Source organism: Mobula hypostoma, chromosome 7 (assembly GCF_963921235.1).
Source record: "Mobula hypostoma chromosome 7, sMobHyp1.1, whole genome shotgun sequence".
Taxonomy (NCBI): domain Eukaryota; kingdom Metazoa; phylum Chordata; class Chondrichthyes; order Myliobatiformes; family Myliobatidae; genus Mobula; species Mobula hypostoma.
In genome coordinates, this window is record NC_086103.1 from 179,350,441 (window position 1) to 179,372,731 (window position 22,291).

The window sequence follows — 22,291 nt, forward strand, 5'->3', positions numbered from 1 at the left end:
AAAGTCTCAACATTACATCCTTGCTTTTATATTCTAATCCCCTTGAAATGAATGCTACCATTGCATTTGCTTTGCTAACCACAGATTCAACCTGCAAATTAACCTTCAGTAGATCCTGCACAAGGACCCCTAAGTCCCTCTGCACCTCAGATTTTTTGTATTTGCTCTCCATTTAGAAAATAGACCATCCTTATATTTCTTCCACCAAAGTGCATCATATGCTCTGTCCGACAGAGAAAGCAGGATCTCCCAGTGGCCACACATTTTAATTCCATGTCCCATTCCCATTCATGGTCTCCATGGTGTCCTCTACTGTAAAGATGAAGCCACACTCAGGTTGGAGGAACAACACCTTATATTCTGTCCGGGTAGCCTCCAACCTGATGGCATGAACATTGACTTTTCTAACTTCCGCTAATGCCCCACCTCCCCTTCGCACCGCATCCCTTATTTATTTATTTATGATTTTTTTCTTTCCCCCATTTTTTCTCTCTCTCTCCCTCTCATAAATAACTCCTTGCCCATCCTCTGGGTTTTCCCCCCCTCCCCCTTTCTTTCTCCCTAGGCCTCCTGTCCCATGATCCTCTCCCGTCTCCAACCTCGTATCCCTTTTGCCAATCAACTTTCCAGCTCTTAGCTCCATCCCTCCCCCCGTCTTCTCCTATCATTTCAGATCTCCCCCTCCCACTTTCAAATCTCCTACTATCTCTTCTTTCAGTTAGTCCCGACAAAGGGTCTCAGCCCGAAACGTCGACTGTACCTCTTCCTATAGATGCTGCCTGGCCTGCTGCGTTCACCAGCATTTTTTGTGTGTGCTGTATACACTTCCGGACACTGTATTCTATCTGCACTTCTTTGTCCATTCTCTTAATCTATCCAAGTCCTTCTGTAGCCTTTCCACTTCCTCAAAACTACCTGCCCCTCCACCTATCTCCATATCATCTGCAAACTTTGCAATAAAGCCATCAACTGCATTGACACGTAACGTAAAAAGAATCGGTCCTAACACAGACCCCTGTGGAACATCACTAGTCACTGGCAGCCAGCCAGAAAAGGCCCCCTTTATTCCCACTCTTTGCCTCCTGCCATGTACCAATCCTATTTGTATCAATGCCTTTGAAGTTGAGAGGGTTGAGAGCTTTAAGCTCCTAGGTGTAAACATCACCAATAGCTTGTCCCGATCTAACCTTGCAGATGCTGTGTCCAAGAAAGCACAACAGCACCTCTACTTCCTCAGGAAGCTAAGGAAATGCAGCATATCCCCTTCAACTTTCACCGGTGGTTTCCTTTTTCCTAAATCGATGCAGCACAAAAAGCATCATAGCCAGTGTATTGCAACTTGGTTACAGCAACTGCTCCAGCTGAGACCACAAGACACTTCAGTGAGATTTGGACACGCTCAATGGAAAAGCTCCTCCTCTCTACGCTTCCCACTGCCTCGGCAAAGCAACAAGCCTAGACGACAGTGAGCCGAGCGACCCTGAGGGGACATAAGCAGGGACTGCTCCCACCTCAGTCTCTCTCCCCTTCTTCCTTGACCCCTTTCCGATCGGGTAGAAGATACACGTACCGCCAGATTCAAGGGCAGCTTTTATCCTGCTGCTCTCAGACTCTTGAATGGACTTTTTGGATGATCAAGATGAATCCTCGATCTCACAATCTACCTTGTCACAGCCCTTGTACCTTATTGTCTGTCTACACTACAGCTTCTAAGTTATTGTAACACCATTTACTTCCTTCCAGCCTGTTACTCTGCTGATATTTAGGACAGCAATGAAGGAACACTATATTTAGACTTATTTAGTCCTGACGAAGGGTCTCGGCCTGAAACGTCGACGGTACCTCTTCCTAAAGATGCTGCCTGGCCTGCTGCATTCTCCAGCAACTTTGATGTGTGTTGCTTGAATTTCCAGCATCTGCAGAATTCCTCGTGTTTAAGAAATCTATGAACCTCTGCCTTAAGTATATCTAATGACTTAGCTCCCACAGCCACTAGTGGCAACGAATTCCACAGATTCACCACTCGCTGGCTAAAGAAATTCCTCCTCATCTCCGTTTGAAATTGACTTCCCTCTATTCTGAGGTTGTCTCTTCTGGTCCTAAGCGCCCCCACTGTAGGAAATACCTGCACCACATCCACTTTATCCAGGCCTTTCAGCTTTCAATAGGTTAACTGGTCAATATAAATTGTCCTGTGATTAGGCCAGTGCTAAATAGTTGGGTTGCTGGGCGGTGCAGCTGGTTAGGCCGGAAGGGCCTGTTCGACGCTGTATCTCTAAATAAATAAGATAAACATGCACATCGAAACACAAAGTGAAATGCGTCATTTGTATTAACAACCAACACAATGCGAGGATGTGGGAGAACCATGGAGCACCCAGAGAAATCTCATGCAGTCACGGAGAGAAAGTGCAAACTCCTTACATTCAATAGGAGAATCGAACCCGGGTCATTGGTGCTGTAGTAGCGTTACGCTAATCGTGCCACCCCAAGGCTTTTGGATTTTCTGCCCGACGAGATTGGGGAGAAGAGAGGATTACTGGGGTGGGAATGGTCCTGGATTATGTTGACTGCTCAGGAAGTGTAGATGGCGTAAATAGAGGAACACAAAGCAGCCATTCAGCCCGTCAAGTCTATGGTAGTTCAGCAATCACAACAGTCCCACCTCTCTGCTTTATTCCCTGCTCCCACAGAACTCTGCAAGTTATTCCCAAGTAATAATCGACCATTTCCACTGAAGGGCCTGAAGAAACCTACCTCACCCTTCAGCCGTTTGTACAGCCTCCGCGCGATCATGCCACGGACGCAGGCCTGGATGGTGACGACGGCCCAGAAACGATGGCGGAAGGCCCTTCGCACCAGGTAGCCGCGGCAACGAGCCTGGAAAAGGATGATCCGCTTGCGGGCGAAGTGGTATTGCGTGGAGAGCTTGCGAGAGCGTTGCAGAGCCTGCAGCCTGGAGAATCCGACTCGCATCTAAAGGAGGTTCAGATCAAAGTGCAACATGGTAAGGAACACACACAAAACGCTGGAAGAACTCGGCAGGTCAGGTCGCGAGAGTAAGTAATGTTGCAGGATTGTCATATTTTGAACTCTTCGCAGATCTGTATTTGTAGAGTAAATGATTACAATAACAATACTAGAAGTCTTACTTTTCAATTATTCTTTTAAATTGGGAATTTGCAGCTGGGGTCCATGGACCCTTTGCTCAACAGTATTGTCTGGGACATCAAAAAAGTTTGGGAACCCTTGATTTAAATGATTAATATTAATCATTTAATTAATATTAAATGAGGAGGAGGAGAAGATGGCAGCACGACGGCAGCCTCTCCGGTGAATGATGTCTGTAATCTGTCAAGTAGGGGACCGTGCACAATTATGATTTGATGGAGACGGTCATGAGAGTATGGAGGAATATCTGGAAAACTTCTGAAATGCCCGCTTCGCTGCCGCTGCTACGGTGTGGTAACCGGAATCTCCGGAGCAGAAGGCCCCGAATCCTCGGCTTTGCGTTTTTCAGCGGCCGGGGAGAGGTCGAAGGTGCTTGGCAGAGGATGGCGCTCGGGAGGCTGTATTGGAGAGGCTGGTCGGAGGCTTGAAGTTTTCGGACGGATGGACTCAGTGTCAGCTGTTTCCAAGGCATCAGCAAGTTGACGGTGCCTGGAGGTTTATGGCAGGGAGTTTCTCCCTTTTGCCGCCTGCTATCGGGGACTCAGGAGTCGATCGACTCGGGGACTTTGAGACTTTGTTTTTTAAACCGTGTCCACAGTTTGCTCTTCATCAAATTACGGTATTGCTTTGCACTGCTGTAACTATATGTTATAATTATGTGGTTCTGTCAGTGTTAGTCTTTGGTTTGTCCTGTTTTCTGTGATATCACTCTGGAGAAACATTGTATCATTTCTTAATGCATGTATGCATTTCTAAATGACAATAAAAGAGGACTGACTGTTCTCATAATCTAATCTAATCTAATAATTTCAAACAGGATTTCCAAAACACAGGAGATTCTTCAGATGCTGAAAATCCAGAGTAAAATATACAAAACTAGGAACACAGAATCAAAAAGGGTAGTAAATACAGTACTCAGAGTGTGATGTCTCAATGCACAGACTATAAGCAATAAGGTGGATGATCTGTTGCACTATTACAGATTGTCAGGTACGATGTTGTGGCCATCACTGAATCGTGGCTGAAGGATGGTTGTAGTTGGGAGCTGAATGTCCAACGTTACACATTGTATCGAAGAGAGGAAGGTAGGCAGAGGGTATGGTGTGGCTCTGCTGGCAAAGAATGGCATCAGATCATTAGAAAGATGTGACATAGGATTGGAAGATGTTGAATCCTTGTGGCTGCAGTTAAGAAACTGCAAGGATCAAAGGACCCTGGTGGTAGATGTATACAGGCCTCCCAACAGCAGCTGGGATGTGGACCACAGGTTACAATGGGAAATAGAAAAGGCAAACCCAAAAGGCAATGTTACGATAGTCATGGGAGATTTTAACATGCAAGTCAATTGAGAAAATCAGGTTGGTAATGGATCACAAGAGAGTGAGTTTGTTGAATACCTACGAGATGGCTTTTCAAAGCATTTTGTCATTGAGCCTACTAGAGAATCAGCAATACTGGATTGGGTGTTATGTAATGAATCAGAGGTGACTAGGGAGCTTAAGGTAAAGGAACCCTTAGGAGGCAGTGCTCACAATATGATTAAGTTCAACTTGAAATTTAATAGGGAGAAAGAAAAGCCTGACATAGCAGTATTTCAGTGGAGTAAAGGAAATTGCAGTGGTGTGAGAAAGGATTTGGCCAAAGTAAATTGGAAAGAGATGTTGGCAGGGTGACAGCAGAGCAGCAATGGCTTGAGGATCTGGGAAAAATGAGGAAGATGCAGGATAGATGTATTCCAAAATCAAAAATACTCAAATGACAATGGTACAACCATGGCTGACAAGAGAAGTCAAAGCTAATGTAAAAGCAAAAGAAGACACACAACAAAGCAAAAATTAGCGGGAAGATAACGGATTGGGAAGTTTTTAAAAACCTAAGAAAGCAACTAAAAGAATCATTAGGAGGGAAAAGATGAAATATGAAAGTAAACTAGCAAACAATATCAAAGTGGATAGTAAAAGCTTTTTCTAGTATATAAAAATTAAAAGAGAGATGAGAATAGGTATTGGACAGCTAGAAAATGAGGTCAGAGAAATAATAATGGGGGACAAGGAGCTAGCAGATGAACTAAATGAGTAATTTGCATGGGTCTTCACTGTGGAAGACACTAGCAGTGTGCCAGGTGCAGAAGGCTGTGAAGGAAGAGAAGTGGGTGCAGTTACTATTACAAAGGAGAAGGTGATCAAAAAGCTGAAAGACCTAAAGGTACTTAAGTCACTTGGACCAGATGAACTGTACCCTAGCTTTCTGAAAGACATAGCGGTAGAGTTTATGGAGTTATTAGTAACGACCTTTCAAAAATCATTGGACTCTAGCATGGTTCCGAACAACTGGAAAATCGCAAATGTCACTCCACTCTTTAAGAAAGGAGGGAGGCAGCAGAAAGGAAATTATAGATCCATTAGCCTGACCTCAGTGGCTGGGAAGATGTTGGAGTCAAGTGTTAAGGATGAAGTGATGGAGTACTTGGTGACACAGGACAATATAGGACAAAGTCAGGATGGTTCCATTCAGGGAAAATCCTGCCTGACTAACTTGTTGGAATTACTTGAGGAGATTATGAGCAGGATAGATAAAGGGGATGTAGTGGATGTATATTTGGACTTTCAGAAGGCCTTTGACAAGGTGCCACACAACACTGCTTACCAAGTTAAGAGCCTGTAGTATTACAGAAAGTTACTAACATGGTGAGAGCATTGGCCGATTGGAAGAAGGCAGTGAGTGGGAATAAAAGGATCCATTTCTGGTTGGTTGCCAGTGACTAGAGGTGTTCCACAGGGATTGGTGTTGTGACCACTTCGTTTTATGCTGTAAATCAATGATTTAGATGACGGAATAGATGACTTTGTTGCCATGTTTGCAGATGATATGAAGATTGGTGGAGGGGCATGTGGTGTTGAGGAAACAGGAAGGCTGCAGAAGGACTTAGTCAGATTCAGAGAATGGGCAAGAAAGTGGCAAATGAAGTACAATGTTGGAAAATGCATGGTCACGCACTTTGGTAGAAGAAATAAGTATGCAGACTATTTTCTAAACGGGGAGAAAATCAGTGTTGAGGAAGGCGAATGCAATGTGAGCATTAATTTCAAGAGATCTAGAATATAACAGCAGAAATGTAACGCTGAGGCTTTATGAAAGCACTGGTGAGACCTCACCTTGAGTATTGTGAACAGTTTTGGCTTCTTATCCAAGGAAAGATGTGCTTGCATTGGAAAGAGTTCAGATGAGGTTCACAAGTATGTTTTGGGAATGAAAGGGTTATCATATAAGGAACGTTTGATGGCTCTGGGCGTGTACTCACTAGAATTTCGAAGGTTCAGGGGGAATCTCATTGAAACCTCTCGAATATTGAAAGACCTAGACAGAGTAGATGTGGTAAGGATGGTTCCCATGGTGGGACAGTCTAGGACAAGAGGGCACAGCCTCCGGATAGAGGGGCGTCCATTTAAAACAGAAATGCAGAGAAATGTCTTTAGCCAGAGGGTGGTGAATTTGTGGAATTTGTTACCACAGGCCATTGTGGAGGCCAGGTTGTTGACTGTATTTAAGGCGGAAATTGGTAAGTTCCTGATTGGCCACGACATCAAAAGTTACAGGAAAAAGGCTAAGGAGTGGGGCTAACAAGGGGAAAAATCGGATCAGCCATGATTGAGTGGTGGAGAAGACTTGATGGGCCAAATAGTCTAATTCTGCTCCTCTGTCATGGTCTAAAATGCTGGAGGAACTCAGCAGGTCAGGCAGCATCCATGAAAAAGAAATAAACTGTTGCTGTTTCAGGCCAAAACCCTTCATCAGTCCTGCACGTCTTCTCTGACCAGAGGGCACAGCGCAAGAACAGAAAGACTTCCCTTTAGAACAGAGACGAGGAGGGATTTCTTTAGCCAAAGGATGCTGAATCTGCGGAATTCTTTGCCACGGATGGCTGTGGAGGCCAAGTCATTGGGTATATTTCAAGCAGAGGTTTGTAGGTTCTTGATGAGTGAAGGTTATGGGGAGAAAGTGGGAGGATGGGATTGAGAGGGTAATAAATCAGCCGTGATGGAACGGCGGCACAGACGCGAAGGGGTGAATTACCTAACTTTGCTCCTATGTCTTAAGAGAACTGCAATACTACCTCCTGCATTCTGCTATTGCTTTTGCCTTTGTACTATTTCAATATACTTGTATTTACAATCTTTCTGGAAGATACATGAAAGATTTTTCTGTTGTGTTTCAGTAGATGTAACAATAACGTAATTATCATAACGCTTACATACCGCACTGAAGCTCTTCCGGCACTGATATCCACGCCAATATTTCTGAATTAACATCACTGCATTTCTTATTTTAACAAAATTTGACCTGTGGAAAATTCAGAAATCTGTCAAATCTAGAAGGCAAAAGTAACACGCCATATCCCACAGTATACAGGTTCTATCCTACAGGTGATGGATGGTCGTATGAGCAGCTGGTGCATAGCACAAGTCCTGGTTATGCGACCACTGATGCCAGGGGGGCAATCGTTGAAGAGCATTGATAATGGTTGGAGTCACCTGTCTTGTGAAGACACTGCCCAGAAGACGGCAATGGCAAACCACTTCTGAGGAAAATTTGCCAAGACCATCATGGTCATGGAAAGAGGAGAAAATTTGCAGATGCTGGAAATCCAAGCAACATACACAAAACGCTGGAGGAACTCAGCAGGCTAGGCAGCGCCTGGGAAAGAGAGCACATTCTCCTATCATTTCAGATCTCCCCCTCCCACTTTCAAATCTCCTACTATCTCTTCTTTCAGTTAGTCCTGACGAAGGGTCTCGGCCCAATACGTCGACTGTACCTCTTTCTATAGATGCTGCCTGGCCTGCTGCGTTCACCAGCAATTTTTATGTGTGTTGCTTGAAATTCCAGCATCTGCAGATTTCTTCATGTTTCAGTCGACATTTCCTGAAGGGTTTAGGCCCAAAACTTTGACTGTACTCTTGTCCGAGATGCTGCCTGGCCTGCTCAATTCCTCCAGCATTTTGTGTCTGCTGCATGGTCATGAAAAGACTATGATCACCCACATCATACAACACGACACATAACTAATAAATGAATGATCCAGCACCCAACACTCTGATGCAATCATACAGGCGGCATGTTGGCAGCTCTCCTTTGTCAGGAGTTCAAAGAGATTTGGTATGTCAACAAAGACTTGTACAAATTTCTGTAGATGTACAACGGTGAGCGTTCTGGCACTTGCATCACCACCTGGTATGGGGTCTCTAATGTTCAGAGGGTGTAGATTCAGTTAACTTTATCAAAGACACATCCCTCCCCACCATCAGGGATATCTTCAAAAGGCCATGCTTAAGAAGGGGACATCTGTCATTAAAGATTTGCACCATCTGGAATATGCCCTCTTAGCATTACGATCATCAGAGAGGAGGTACAGGAGCCTGAAGACCCATGCAAAATGATTTAGGAACAACTTCTTCCCCTCTGCCAACAGATTTCTGAATGGTTCATAAACACCTTATATTTTGCACTATATACAGTACTGTGCAAAAGTCTTAGGCACACACACGTAGCTAGGGTAATACTGTAGTAAATTTTATGTTTATTTTTAATGTTTTACGTAATTTTTTAATGTATATTACACACTGGACTGCCACTGCAAAAAAAAAACTAATGTTATGACATATGTGAGCGATTCTTGATTAGTCAGGGCATGAAAGGACACAGGGAGAAGGCAGGAGACTGGCAGAGAGGAAAAATGGATCAGTTATGATGAAATGGCAGAGCAGACTCGATGGGCCAAATGGCCTAATTCTGCTCCTATATCTTATAGTCTTATGATAGGCCCGATCTTGATACAGGTCTCTATTGTGGACTGAGAGTGGGAAGGGGCAGGGAAAGGGGAATCATGGTTGGGAAAAGGGGAAGGGAGAGTGGAGGGAGTGGTAAGCACCAGAGAGACATTCTGTAATGATCAACACACACACACACACACACACACACAGTATTTGTGTAACTTGTAGTAATTTTGTGATTTTTATATGGTTTTGCTGCTACAAAACAAATTTCACGTGATACAAGTCAGTGACACTAAACCTGACTTCAGCTACTGTCAGCGGGAGCTCCTTGCATGATGGCCGCTTAAACTGTAGTGAGCTCAAGTCCAATCTGTATGATCCAGACCCACACTCATAGACTGCTATAAAGAATACTGGAAAATGTAGATTATCATAACTCTATTCTGGAGTTAGGGGTCCTGTTTCGGTAAATTCTGGGGTTGATACTGAAGATTGAAGCCCGAAGCTTGACTGGAAGTTCAGGATAGCCGAGGTGCTGGGTCTGTGAGTCCCCTGGGGAAGTTGGAGGCCTGATGTCTGTGACTCTTTTGGTCCAATGGAGGCTGAAGGTCTGGTGGTGGCTAGTTCTGGGGTTGGAGAACTGAGGCATGTGTGAGTGAGTAGGTAGGTAGGTGGGTGGGTGGTAGTGAGGAAAGGCACTTGCTTTGTTGTTGTTCTGTTGAACATGGTGGGTAGGCTGCAATGGCACAGCAATGTGTGGCAGCCCCCAGCACATCCACAGTCTGTGTTGGTTGTTAATGCAAATGATGCACTTCACTGTATGCAATGTACCAAGGGCAACCTCCTCCAGATGGTTCACAAAACTCCTTCTTCCATGTCTTCTTTTTCTTTCAAATGTGGTTCTGCTACAGTTGGAGCCTGTGATCTACATTTTGGTGGTGTGTTATCGGGCCAATTGAGTGATTTAGCACTTTGCTGTCCTGAGCGTCTTCTATAAGGCTTGGAATGAAGCTGCCGGCCTCAAGGCCAAAAAGCCTGGAGATGGTGCACAAACCCATGACTGACTACATTTCTTGCTGATTTTGCTGATTAAAGTGTCAATAAGATGGAAACAGTTGCGGTGAGTGTGGACGGGAGAGGGCGGTTTGTAGCTAGGACTCTGTACTTCATGTGTTTTGGTCACTTCTTTTTGTTTTGGTGACCTGGACTTGGACTCTTTCCATTTTGCGGTTCATATTCTGTGTTCTTTGCTTTTCTTGGCCGTTCGTGCGATTTGTTTTTTTTTTGTGTGTTGGGGGAGGCGGGAGGAGGGTTGATGTTTTTCTCTGAACGGAATCATGTTTTTTCTTTGTTCCATGGCTGTCTGTGGGGAAGACTAATCTTAGGGTTGTAATCTCTATGCATAGTTTAATAATAAATGTACTTTTGGATCTTTGAGACTTCTAGATAGGCACATGGATGATACAAAATTGAAGGGCTACATGGGATGGAAGGGTTAGGTTGATCTCAGAGTAGGTTATAAAGTCAGTGCAACATCATGGGCTGAAGTGTCTGTACTGTGCTGTAGAGTTCTATGTTTTAAAGTGGGAAAAATCCCAATTCAGAGCAGGAGGAGGTCTTGACAGTTCCATCAATTGAATGTCTTCACTGGCTTTCACTCCCACTTTTTTTGCCCGATCACAGAACCTACATTCCCCAGTAATGCACCCCAAACCTTGGACTTACCTGTCTTTAAATCCTCGAACTACTTTCTGGATCAGGATAACCTTGCCTGTGATCGCCTTGTCTCTCTCTATCTCCAGCATCATGTCATGGTGATCCTGCAAGGTGGGTGGGGGATTAAAAAAAAACAGGGGAGAACACATAGAGGGAAATATCAGAGACACAGGAGATTCTGCAGATGCTGGAAATCCAGAGCAACACACAGAGAATGCTGGAGGAACTCAGCAGGCCAGGCAGCATCTGTGGAGGGAAATGAACCGATGCTGCTTTGGGCAGAGCCCTCCATCAGGAATCTTTGCTTCTCCAGGTCAGGGATTGAGGGGGAAAATATCGCTCAATGTCTCTGAAAGGTACGAGGAGGGCATGGTAGTGTAGCAGTTATCGCAAAGCTTTACAGTGATCAAGGTTCAATTCCTGCTGCTGTAAGGAGCTTATACATTCCCAACACGAGGGTTTCCTCTGGGAGTTCCAGTTTCATAGAATCATAGAAATCTATAGCACGTTACAGGCCCTTCAGCCCACAAGGTTGTGCTGACCATGTAACCTACTCTATAAACTGCCCAGAATTCCACTACTGCATAGCGCTCTACTTTTCTAAGCTTCATGTACCTATCCAGGAGTCTCTTGAAAGACCTTATTGCATCCACCTCCATCGCCGGCAGTGTATTCCATGCACCCACCACTCTGAAAAACTTAACCCTGACATCCCCACTGTACTTACTTCCAAGCACCTTAAAACTATGCCCCCTTGTGTTAGCTATTTCAGCCCTTGGAAAGAGCCCCCGGCTACCCATTTGATCAATGTCTCTCATCATCTTATACACCTCTATCAGGTCACCTCTCATCCTCCGTCGCTCCAGGGAGAAAAGGCCAAGTTCACTCAACCTATTCTCATAGGGTACACCTTCCAATCCAGGCAACATCCTTGTAAATCTCCTCTGCACTCTTTCTATAGTATCTACTATACTATCCACTTAATATTCCTCGATTTCAATACGTTTCCTTCCACTTTCCAAAGATGTAAAGTTAGAGTTATTAAGTTTTAGCCTGTTGGTGCCAGATGTGGGGCAACACCGTAGGCCTCACAATACAACTCATTTGATTTGACGCAAAACGATACATTTCACTCTACATTTTGATGTACGTGTGACAAGATAATCTTTAAGATAGGTGTGAATGGCATAAAAATTGGCAAACCACTTCCATCAAAGTTGTTGCAATTACTTGCGATGGGGCTTATCAAGTGATGGTGTTCAGTCACATAGGAAGGACACCGAGACTTTGAAGAGGGTGCAGAAGAGAATTACCAGGATACTGCCTGGATTAGAGGCCAGAGGCTGGACAAACTTGGGTTGCTTTCTCTGGAGCGTGGGAGGCCAAGGGGGGATCTGATATAGGTTACTAAGATCATGAGAATGAGTAGACAGGGAGTATCTGTTTCCCCAGGTGTCTAATACTAGAAGTCATGCATTGAAGATGAGAAGGAGATCAGTTCAAAGGGGACGTGAGGGTAATTTCTATTTTTTAAACTCAGAGAATGGCGGATGCCTGGAACATGCTGCCTGGCATGGTGGGAGAGGCAACTACGTTAGAGGCTTTTAAGAGATGTTTTGATAGGCACATAAATGTGGGGAAGATGGAGGGATATGGACGTTGTGTAGGTAGGAGGGGTTAGTGTTTGGGTGTTTTGGAACTATATTTGGGCCCGAGGACCTGTTCCTGTGTTGTACTTTTCTATTCTTTCTATCATGACGCAGTTAAGATTTGAGGGATTAAAATAGGGTATGTCTACCTTAAAGGGTTACAAGGTGCTTCATACTCCCCAAAGCTCTACATTCGGTGATCTGGAGATCAATTAACGTTTCATGCTGTACCAAGTTATCATCAAGCAGTCACCCTTGTGTGGCAAAAGAGCAGACAAGTGGGCCGAGGATTCCTGGGTTAAACAACACCTTACCTAGCCAGGTCTCAATCAGACAGTCGTCATTAGAAGTGGGACAGGCCAGAGAGAGAGAGAGGGAGGAATCTGAAGCAACACATACAAAACGCCGGAGGAACTCAGCAAGTCATGCAGTATTCAAGGAGGGGAACAAACTGCTGATATTTTGGGCTGAGATCCCTCATCAGGATGGGAAAGAAAAGTGGAAGAAGCCAGAATAAGGAGGTGGGATAGGGAAGGTGTAAGTGTTGGCAGGTGACAGGTGAGACCAGATGAGGGGGAAGGTAAGTGAGTGGGGGAGTGGGGATAAAGTGAGGAGGTGGGAGTTGATAGGTGGAAGAGGTAAATTGCCAACGGAGAAGGAATCTAACAGGAGAAGAGAGTGAACCATGGAAAGAAGGAGAGGACGAGGGGGAGCACCAGCGGGAGGCAACGGGCAGCTGAGAAGAGAAGGAGCGAGAGGCAACCAGAATGAGGAATAGAAAAAAGACAGACAGAGAGAGAGGGCAGAGATTATCAAAATTGGAGAGATTAATGTTCAGGCTATAGGTTGGAGGCTATGCTGCACCAAAGTAAGGCACCAACTCCTCAAAAACACAAAACGCAATCTCCTTGATTTCAATATGTAGTGAGAAGTACTTAATTTTTCCACTTCGTTATTTCAATCATGACCATTTTTTTTCAATTTTCAACCCATAGTTTTGTCAAAAACAAAATCTTTTAGTGCACACCCGCATGTTTCCATGGCGATGACCTTCCATGAGTCCATAGGGAGAATCTGGGAGTTTCCTGACAGGAAACGGAGATGCTCTGCTGTCTGCAAGCACGCAGGGCGGCATCCTGGTGCAGTGACAGCTGAGGATTGCTGATAAACTGGCCCATCGGCAGATAGCAGGGAGAAGGATCCTCTACCACACCATGCTTCTCATTCCACCATTACATCAAGCAACAATCGGTGCGGCAAAGTGACCAAGGATACAGCTTTATAGAGAACAGAACAGTACAGGCCCTTTGGCCCACAATGTTGTGCTGACCCTCTAACCTACTCCGAGATCAATCTAACCCTTCCTTCCCTCATAATGCTCCATTCTTCCTCTTAGCTATGTGCCTATCTAAGAGTGTCTTAAACGTTCTTAAAGCATCTGCCTCGATCATCACTCCGGCAGCACACTCCATGCACCTACCACTCTGTGTAAAAAAACTATCTCTGATATTTCCTCCACCCCCACCCCCCATTCTTTCCTCCAAACACAAAGTCATGCCTCCTCATACTAGCGATTTCCAACCTGGGAAGATGTTTCTGGCTGTCCATTCTACTCTAGCTAGACCTCTTAACACCTCGTACACCTCTGTCAAGTCACCTGTCACCTCCCTTCAATCCAAAGGGAAAAGACCTGGTTTACTCACCCTGCCTTCATAAGGCATGTCACAAACAAGAGAAAAGCTGCAGATGCTGGAAATCAAATTAATACATACAAAATGCTGGAGGAACTCAGCAGGTCAGGCAGCATCTATGGAAAAGGGTAAACAGTCAACTTTTCAGGCCGAGACCCTTCATCGGGACTGGTTCTTTGATCTGGTCAGCATCCAAGCAAATCTCCTCTGCATCCTCTCTAAAGTTTCCACCTCCTTCCTACAATGAGGCGACCAGAACTGAACACAATTCTCTAAGTGTGGTCTAACCAGGGTTCTGTAGAGCTGCAACATTCCTCCAAGCAATCCTCTGACTAATGAAGGCCAACACACCACACGCCTCCTTAACTGTCCTTGTGGCACGGGCAGGGAATCCGAGTGCTAAGCATCCACACCTCCGGAGGCTCAGCTGGTTGTGGTGGAGGGAAATAGTACCATGACCTAGAAGATTCCTCTTCACTTCATTTAGAGCAAGGGCTCCCAACCTGGAGTCCACAGTCCCCTCGGTTAATGGTAGGGGACCGTGGCATAAAAAGAGATTGGGAACCCGCGATAGAGATATACAGGATGGTAACAGGCCCAACGAGCCCACGCTGACCAATTACACCCATGTGACCAAACAACCGACTAACCCTTGTGTCTTTGGAGTTTTGTAGGAAACCAGAGCACCTGAGGAAACCTATGCGGAGAAATAGTACAAACTCCTCACAGACGTGCTCAGGGTTGAACCTGGGCCACTGGAATGGCGGTAGGCTAACCGCTACACCACCGCGCCACCCAAATTATGTGTCAGAGGGGTCAAGCTACAAGGAGGGGTTGGGCAAACCTGGGCTGTTTTCTTTGGAGTGTAAGTAACTTAAGGGAGACCTGACAGAAGTTTATCAAATTCAAAATAAATTTATTACCAACATTTATGTCACCATATACAATCCTGAAATTCATTTTCTTGTGGGCATACTCAATAAATCCATGACAAAGTACCAACCACAATAGAATCAACGAAAGACAGCACCAAATGGGCGTTCAGTGTGCAACAGACAACAAACTGTGCAAATATAAAAAGAAATAATGACAAATAAGTAAATAATTGTCAAGAACATGAGATGAAGAGTAATTGAAAGTCAGTCCATAGGTTGTGGGAATATTTCAGTAACGGGGCAAGTGAAGTTACCCCCTCTAGTTCAGGAGCCTGATAGAGAACATAGAACATAGAAATCTACAGCACATTACATTGTTATGCCAACCATGGAACGTACTCCAGAAACTGCCTAGGATTTCCCTAGTGTATAGCCTTCTGTTTTTTCTAAGCTCCATGTACCTGAGAGTTCCTTAAAAGACCCTATTGTATCCGCTTCCACCATTGCTGCCAGCAGTGCATTCTACGAACCCACTGTGTAAACAACTTACCCTGACATCCCCTCGGTACCCATTTCCAAGCACCTTGAAACTATGCCCCCCCTCGTGTTAGCCATTTCAGCCCTGGGAGAAAAAAAAATCCTCTGACTATCCACACGATCAATGCCTCTCATCATCTTATACACCTCTATCAGGTCACCTCTCATCCTCCGTTGCTCCAAGGTGAAAAAGGCCAAGTTCACTCAACCTATTCTCATAAGGTACACCCTCCAATCCAGGCAACATCCTTGTAAATGTCCTGTGCACTCTCTCTATAGTATCCATGGTTGAGGGGTAATAACTGTTCCTGAACCTGGTGGTGTGGGCCCTGAGGCTCCTGTACCTTCTTCCTGATGGCAGCAGTGAGAAGAGAGCATGACCTGGGTGGTGGGGGTCCCAGATGATAGTGATGCTGCTTTCCTGCGACAACGCTCCGTGTAGATGTGTTCAATGGTGGGCAAGAGCTTACCCGTGATGGACTGGGCTGTATCCACTACTTTCGTTAGGATTTTCTGTTCGAGGGCATTGGTGTTTGCAACCCAGGCTGTGATGCAGCCGTTACGGGGCATGCAGATTGCCAGAACCTTTTCCTGGGGTGGAAATGTCAAATACTGGAGGACATGCATTTAAGGTGAGAGGGAGAAAGGCTGAACGGGCGTTTGCAGAGAATGCTCTCTTTAAAAACAAAGTGGTGGGTGCATGGAGCGGGCTGCCAGGGAAGTGGCAGAACTATAGTGATAGTGGTGCTTAAGAGGTTTTTTTTTAGACAGACACAAATGTGCAGAGAAATATAAAGGGAAAAAGTGGGGAAAACTAGTATTGGAATGATCAAAACTTTGAAATGAGGGGTGCGGAGTAGTGGGTACTCATTCTAGGATGAATGACTCCCCCAACATCAGCATGTAATGAAGAAGTTTGTTCTGAAGGTGTTCACCGGGGTCGTGTGTGAATTCTTTCCAGCTGCAGCAGACAAGAGAGATTCAGTTCAACTTTGCCTCATGTTCAGCACAGACATTGTGGGCCAAAGGTCCTGCTCCTGTGGTTACACACTCACAACCGAGCTCGCAGCCTCAAGTGGAACGTGCCACATCTACAAGGAGCGCTGTCACAGGAAGGCAACACCAGCCCACGCTCTCCTCTCACTGCTGTCATCAGGAGGGAGGTTCAGGAGCCCCAGGACCCCCACCACCATGTTCAGGAACTGTTATTACCCCTCAACCATCAGGCTCCTGAACCAGTGTGGATAACCGTACTTAACCCAACGCTGAGGTCCCACAACCTACAAGCTAATTTTACAACTCCTGTCCTGAAGGTTATTTATTACTTACTTAACTATTATTATTATTTTGTTTTTCTTTTTGTATTTGCCCAATTTGTTGTCTTTTGCACATTGGCTGTTTGTGCAATTTTTCATTGATTCTATTGTATTTCATTGAAGTTATTGTGAATGTCAGCAAGAAAATTGATCTCAGGGGTAGTATATTGTGACATACATGTACATTGATAAATGTACTTTGAACATTGATAACATTATGTGTGGTTGTCCAAATACTGACATATTTAACGTCCTACATATGTAAAACTGAAATAGCTACATTGACACATATGTTTTGGTCATGTTCTGTATTGAAACAGTTTTGGAAATCTATTTTTTCTACAATTTCTAAAGCTTTAAAAATTAATTTACAACCTAATAAATTGACAGTTTTGTTTGGTATAATTCCTCAACATATTCATGGTATTTCGATATCAGACCAATATGTAATTGCATTTGTTACATTATTGGCTAGAAGGACTATTTTATTAAAATGGAAAGATATTTCTGCTCCCACTTTGATACAATGGTTCTCTCAGGTGATGTTATGTCTTAGTTTGGAAAAAAGTCAGAAGTCGAACTTTTGATCCTTGATTTGACTTTGAGAAAAGGTGGGGCTCTTTTGCCTGCTACTATCATTTGATTTGAGCTATTTAAGATGGTTCCCTTCTGATTCTTGGGTAAATGGATTTCGTTGGCGAATTGATGTCTTTTTTTTTTAAATAGAAGCTTGTATGGTGTATAGCTCCAGGTTTGTGCTCCAAATGGTTTTTTTTTCTTGTTTTTTTTTGTTTGTTAGTTGGGGTTAAAGTCCTACAGAATGAACCAGGGGTGAGAAATGGAGTACAGATACCCCACAAGCCCTATTCTATCCCCACCTTCAGGAAAATCTTGGTCTTTCCAATCTGCCAGTCACCATCCTGGCCCAGGAAGGCTTCTGCTATTCGCTGGCATGTCCCACGCAGGTCACTCTGGGAAAAGAAAAAGCGATTTTCAGAAAAAAAGCTCTACGCAGCTTTAGAACTCTCAGTCAAACTTTGAAGGTCTCCTTTAAATAGCAGGGCATTCGTGTGAAACAAGGATAAGATGGTCAGAATCCTCCTCTCGAAACTGGAATCTCCAGTCTCTTGATTCAGGCAATACTACTTCAGGAACACAGCCTACCCCAGGGTGACTTTTCAGCATCAGAACCAAGCTTCCTTCCACTGACGGGTGTCATGAAATTTGTTGTTTTGTTGTTCTGTGCTGCACTGTTGTTTGCAGCAGTACAGCGCAAAACAAACATTTATTCTCTGTTACAATAAGGAATACAAAAATTAATCAGCAAATAGTGCAAAAAGACAGCAAAATAGAGAACATGAGGAAACCCGCAGATGCTGGAATTTCAAGCAACACACATCAAAGTTGCTGGTGAACGCAGCAGGCCAGGCAGCATCTCTGGGAAGAGGTACAGTCGACATTTCAGGCCTGATGAAGGGTCTCGGCCCGAAACGTCGACTGTACCTCTTCCTGGGGATGCTGCCTGGCCTCCTGCGTTCACCAGCAACTTTCATGTGTGTTGCAAAATAGTGAAGTAGTGTTCGTGGATGGTTAAGAAATCTGTTGGTGGAGGGGAAGAAGCTACTTCTGAAATATTGAGTCTCTCGCTTCAGGGTCCCATAACTCCTCCCTGACGGTAGCAATGAGAAGAGGGCATGTCCTGGACGGTGAGGGCCCTTTATGATGGATGCCCCCTTTCTGAGTCATCGCCTTTTGAAGAGGCCCTCGATGGTGGGCTGGCTAGTGCCTCTGATGGAGCTGGCTGAGTTTACAACCCTCTGCAGCTTTTTCCAGTCCTGTGCATTGGCCCCTCCATACCAGACAGTGATGCAGTCAGAATGCTTCGTGGTGCTTGTGAGCGTCTTTTGTGACGAAAGAGGGTTACAAAAGTACACATAGACTAAGATGTTAACTGTCCTGTGCTAGCACCAGTGGGGATCAACAGTTGATCTGCCACCTGTCTTCAGGAGAGGGAGATAAATAAGACAATGGAGCAGCATTTGGAAATGTTAATGAAGAGACGAGAGAGTTTAACGGAAGGAGACACTGGTCTGAGTATTGTCAAGACTGGCTCCTTTTGAACCCTGAACTGTTTGAAGTGTGATGGACAGGCAATACCCCAGCAGGGGGATAAAAAGGGACAGGTTCGCTAAGGCAATCGACACACGACTCCACGAGGTAACGAGACCCTGAAAGCGGTGTGCCCCCCCCCATTAGTTGGTGGGAGTTGTTGGAGGTGTGGTCGCAGGACCAGCCATAGACGCACAGGGTGGAAAAGTACGGATCGGCGGGAACCTGGTGTGTGTGTCCACCCTTGCCTGGGTGCTGGGTTCACCGCAGAAGAATGATCGTATCTGGAACGGAGGGGTCACAGTCGGTGACCTCAGAAGACATTACAAAGGGCTCGCCCGAAAGCTGACTGCGAGGAATATCGAAGGTCTGTTTGGAATCCGATCTGAATATTCATTCGTTCTCTCTCCCCCCCCCCCCCGCCCAATGGCACAACAGTGATTACTGTGAACTGAACTGAATTCAATTGAACTGAACTTTGCGTCACTTGAAACTGGTCATTTACCCCTAGACGACGATAGAGCTTGATTGATCCTATTATCCTAGCTCTGTGTACATGTGTGTTTATTCATTGCTAACCTGTTGCATTTATATCCTTACTATTAGAGTACTGTGTTGCTTATTTCTTTAATAAAACTTTCTTAGTTCCAGTAATCCAGACTCCAACTGAGTGGTCCATTTCTGCTGGTTTGGCAACCCAGTTACGGGGTACGTAACACTTTGAAGATATGCCAAACCTCCACAAACTTCTAATGAAATATAGCCACTTGCGTGCTTTCTGCATGATTACTTCAATATGTTGGGCCCAGGACAGATCTTCACCATTAGACAATTCATTTCAATGCCTTTAAATTTACTTTCCCTGGTTACCAACTTTGCCAATAGAAATATGCACTTCCTGTCCCTCTTCTCTGCATGCACTCTTCTGATAATCTGGGAAGTATTTGTTTGGACAAGGTAGAGGGAGTTTTACTCTGCATCTTTCCCCACTGTTCTTTTTATTAATTCAATGTACAGTTAAATAACACAAAATCTAAGAGCATTCAAGAATTCATTTTCATAACTCGTGGTATCATCACTTAACATCAACACATCAGTAATCGGACATTTACAAAATGAAAGTAAACAGATCGTGGGGTTTTAAACATAAATTTTTGATGAATAGTCTGCAATGGAAATGGAGGCTGAAACTTACATATGGTGTTGGAGACCTACTGGAAATGTGCAACAGGAAATAGTCAGGGGGTTTTACTTTGCATCTAATTCTTAAAATTAAAACCCATTTGCTTTTGACACACCATAACAATACTAGATGATAATGTGAAAGAGTTTTTTTTCTGAACATATTTTCTGTCTAGATAATCAAAAAATCTAAATTTCTAAAAGCTTCATTTGTAAAGTTATGCCATTGAAAATTTACCTCCAAATTCATGTTTGCTTTTAAAAGTTATTCCACACCAATAACTAATGATTACTTGTTTCTAATTTCAACATTTAATTTTATTTAACTGAGGGTCTGACTCCAGGCAGAGATTGGACAGGCTAGGACATTATGCTTTGGAATAAAGGATTCCAAATTCTCTAGGAGCCTGAAGGATGACCGTATGGAAATGTATAACATCATTTGGGGCATAAATAGGGTGAATGCAATCTCCTCTCCCCCTCGGGAAAGGAAATAAACAAACAGAAGGCATGAGTTTGTGAGAGGGACAAGTTAAAAGATTCAAAGCAACACACACAAAATGCTGAAGGAACTTGGGCAGCATCTATGGAAATGAATAAACAGCCGATGTTTTGGGATGAGATCCTGCCTCGAAACTGAGAAGAAACGGGGAAAGATGCCAGAATAAAAAAGTGGGGAGGAGGGAAAGGAGGATAATTAGAAGGTGACAGGCGAAGGCAAGTGGGTGTGAAAGGTAAAGGGCTGGAGAGGAAGGAATCTGATAGGAGAGGAGAGTGGACCATAGGAGAAAGGGAATGAGGAGGGAACCCATGAGGAGATGACAGGTAGCTGAGCAGAGGCGAGAGGTCAGAGTGGAGAATAGAAGGGGGGTGCACATTTTTTTTAAACCAGAAAGGGAAATAGAATTTCATGAGAAAAGTCAAGAACTCAGCAGGCCAGGCTGCACCTATGGAAATGAATAAACAGTCGATATTTTGTGCTGAGGCCCTTCATCGGGATTGGAAAGGAAGGGGGAAAAAGCCAGAAGCCAAAAGACTTTTGGATATGTACGTGGATGGGAAAAGGTTTAGAGCAGGGGTTTCCAAACTATTTTTATGCAATTAACCAAGGGGTTCGTGGACTTTAGATTGGGAACCCCTGGTTTAGATGAAAGTGAGACAAACTTGGCTAAATGGAACTAGCTTAGATGGGTACCTCGGTTGGCATGGATGAGTTGGGCCGAATGGCCTATGTACCCTATTAGTCTGACTTCATTATAGCCTGAAATCTATTCATCCAATAGCTCCCAAAGTTAATTCCAATGTATCCGTATTATAGGTGGAGAGCAACAATATTCATACAATTATTTGAGAAGCAAATACTTTCTTTTTGGATACAATTATAAAGAAATTAAGAACCTTTGAGAAAATATGGTGCAGCACAGCAAGACTCTAAGCACTCCCAATTCCACAACTGTTTTAACTATTTTAACAGATTCACTTTTAAGGCAGTTTAAAAATAAAGGAGCATTAAAACTTGGAACACCAGTACTTAGCAGCTGTAAGCTGGAACGAGCCTGTGGTGGGAATGCATGGTGGGAGGGTGTCGAGGAAACTCGACCCTGCACTTGAACACAAGGTATTCTGCAGATGTTGGAAACCTCGAGGAACACACACAAAATGCTGGAGGAACTCAGCAGGTCAGACAGCATCTATGGAGGGGAATAAACTGTCGATGTTTCAGTATGAGACCCTTCATCAGAACTGGAAAGGAAGGGCGGCTGATGCCAGAATAAGAAGCTGGGGAGAGGGGAAGGAGTAGAAGTTGGCAGGGATAGGTGAGACTGGGTGAGAGGGAAGGTGGGCAGGGAGGGGAGGGGGGATGAAGTAAGCAGCTGGGAGGTGATAGGTGGAAGAGGTAAAAGGCTGAAGAAGGAATCTGATGAGGGAGGACATTTCAACATTGGAAGGTGGAGGGGCACCAAAAGGAAGATAATGGACAAGTGAGGGGAAGGGGGTCAGATGAAAGCCAGAATTGGGACTGGACGAAGGGGGTGGGGAGGGGAAGAAATTACGGAAAGTTCGAGAAATCAATTATGCCATCAGATTGGAGGCTACCCAAGTGGACTATGAGGAATTGCTCCTCCAACCTGAGAGTGGTCTCCATGTGGCAGTAGAGGAGATCATGGACCAACATGTCAGAATGAGAATGGGAAGTCAAAAAAATGAAATGGATGGCTACTGGGAAATCTCACCTTTTAAAGGGATGGAGCGAGGGTGCTCAACAATCTA

General features: G+C 44.5%; 1 protein-coding gene across 3 annotated transcripts in view; it reads right to left on the reverse strand.

The window, feature by feature from the left end:
- myo7aa (myosin VIIAa) overlaps window positions 1-22,291 on the reverse strand; it is a 286,417-nt gene that overhangs the window by 107,750 nt on the left and 156,376 nt on the right. For all 3 annotated transcript variants that reach the window (XM_063054640.1, XM_063054639.1, XM_063054638.1), the window contains 4 exons: window positions 17,608-17,700; window positions 10,671-10,765; window positions 7,428-7,512; window positions 2,758-2,976 (listed from right to left, as the gene is read on the reverse strand). In XM_063054640.1, the coding sequence (XP_062910710.1) occupies window positions 2,758-2,976; window positions 7,428-7,512; window positions 10,671-10,765; window positions 17,608-17,700 (492 nt within the window). The remainder of the gene's footprint in view (window positions 1-2,757; window positions 2,977-7,427; window positions 7,513-10,670; window positions 10,766-17,607; window positions 17,701-22,291) is intronic.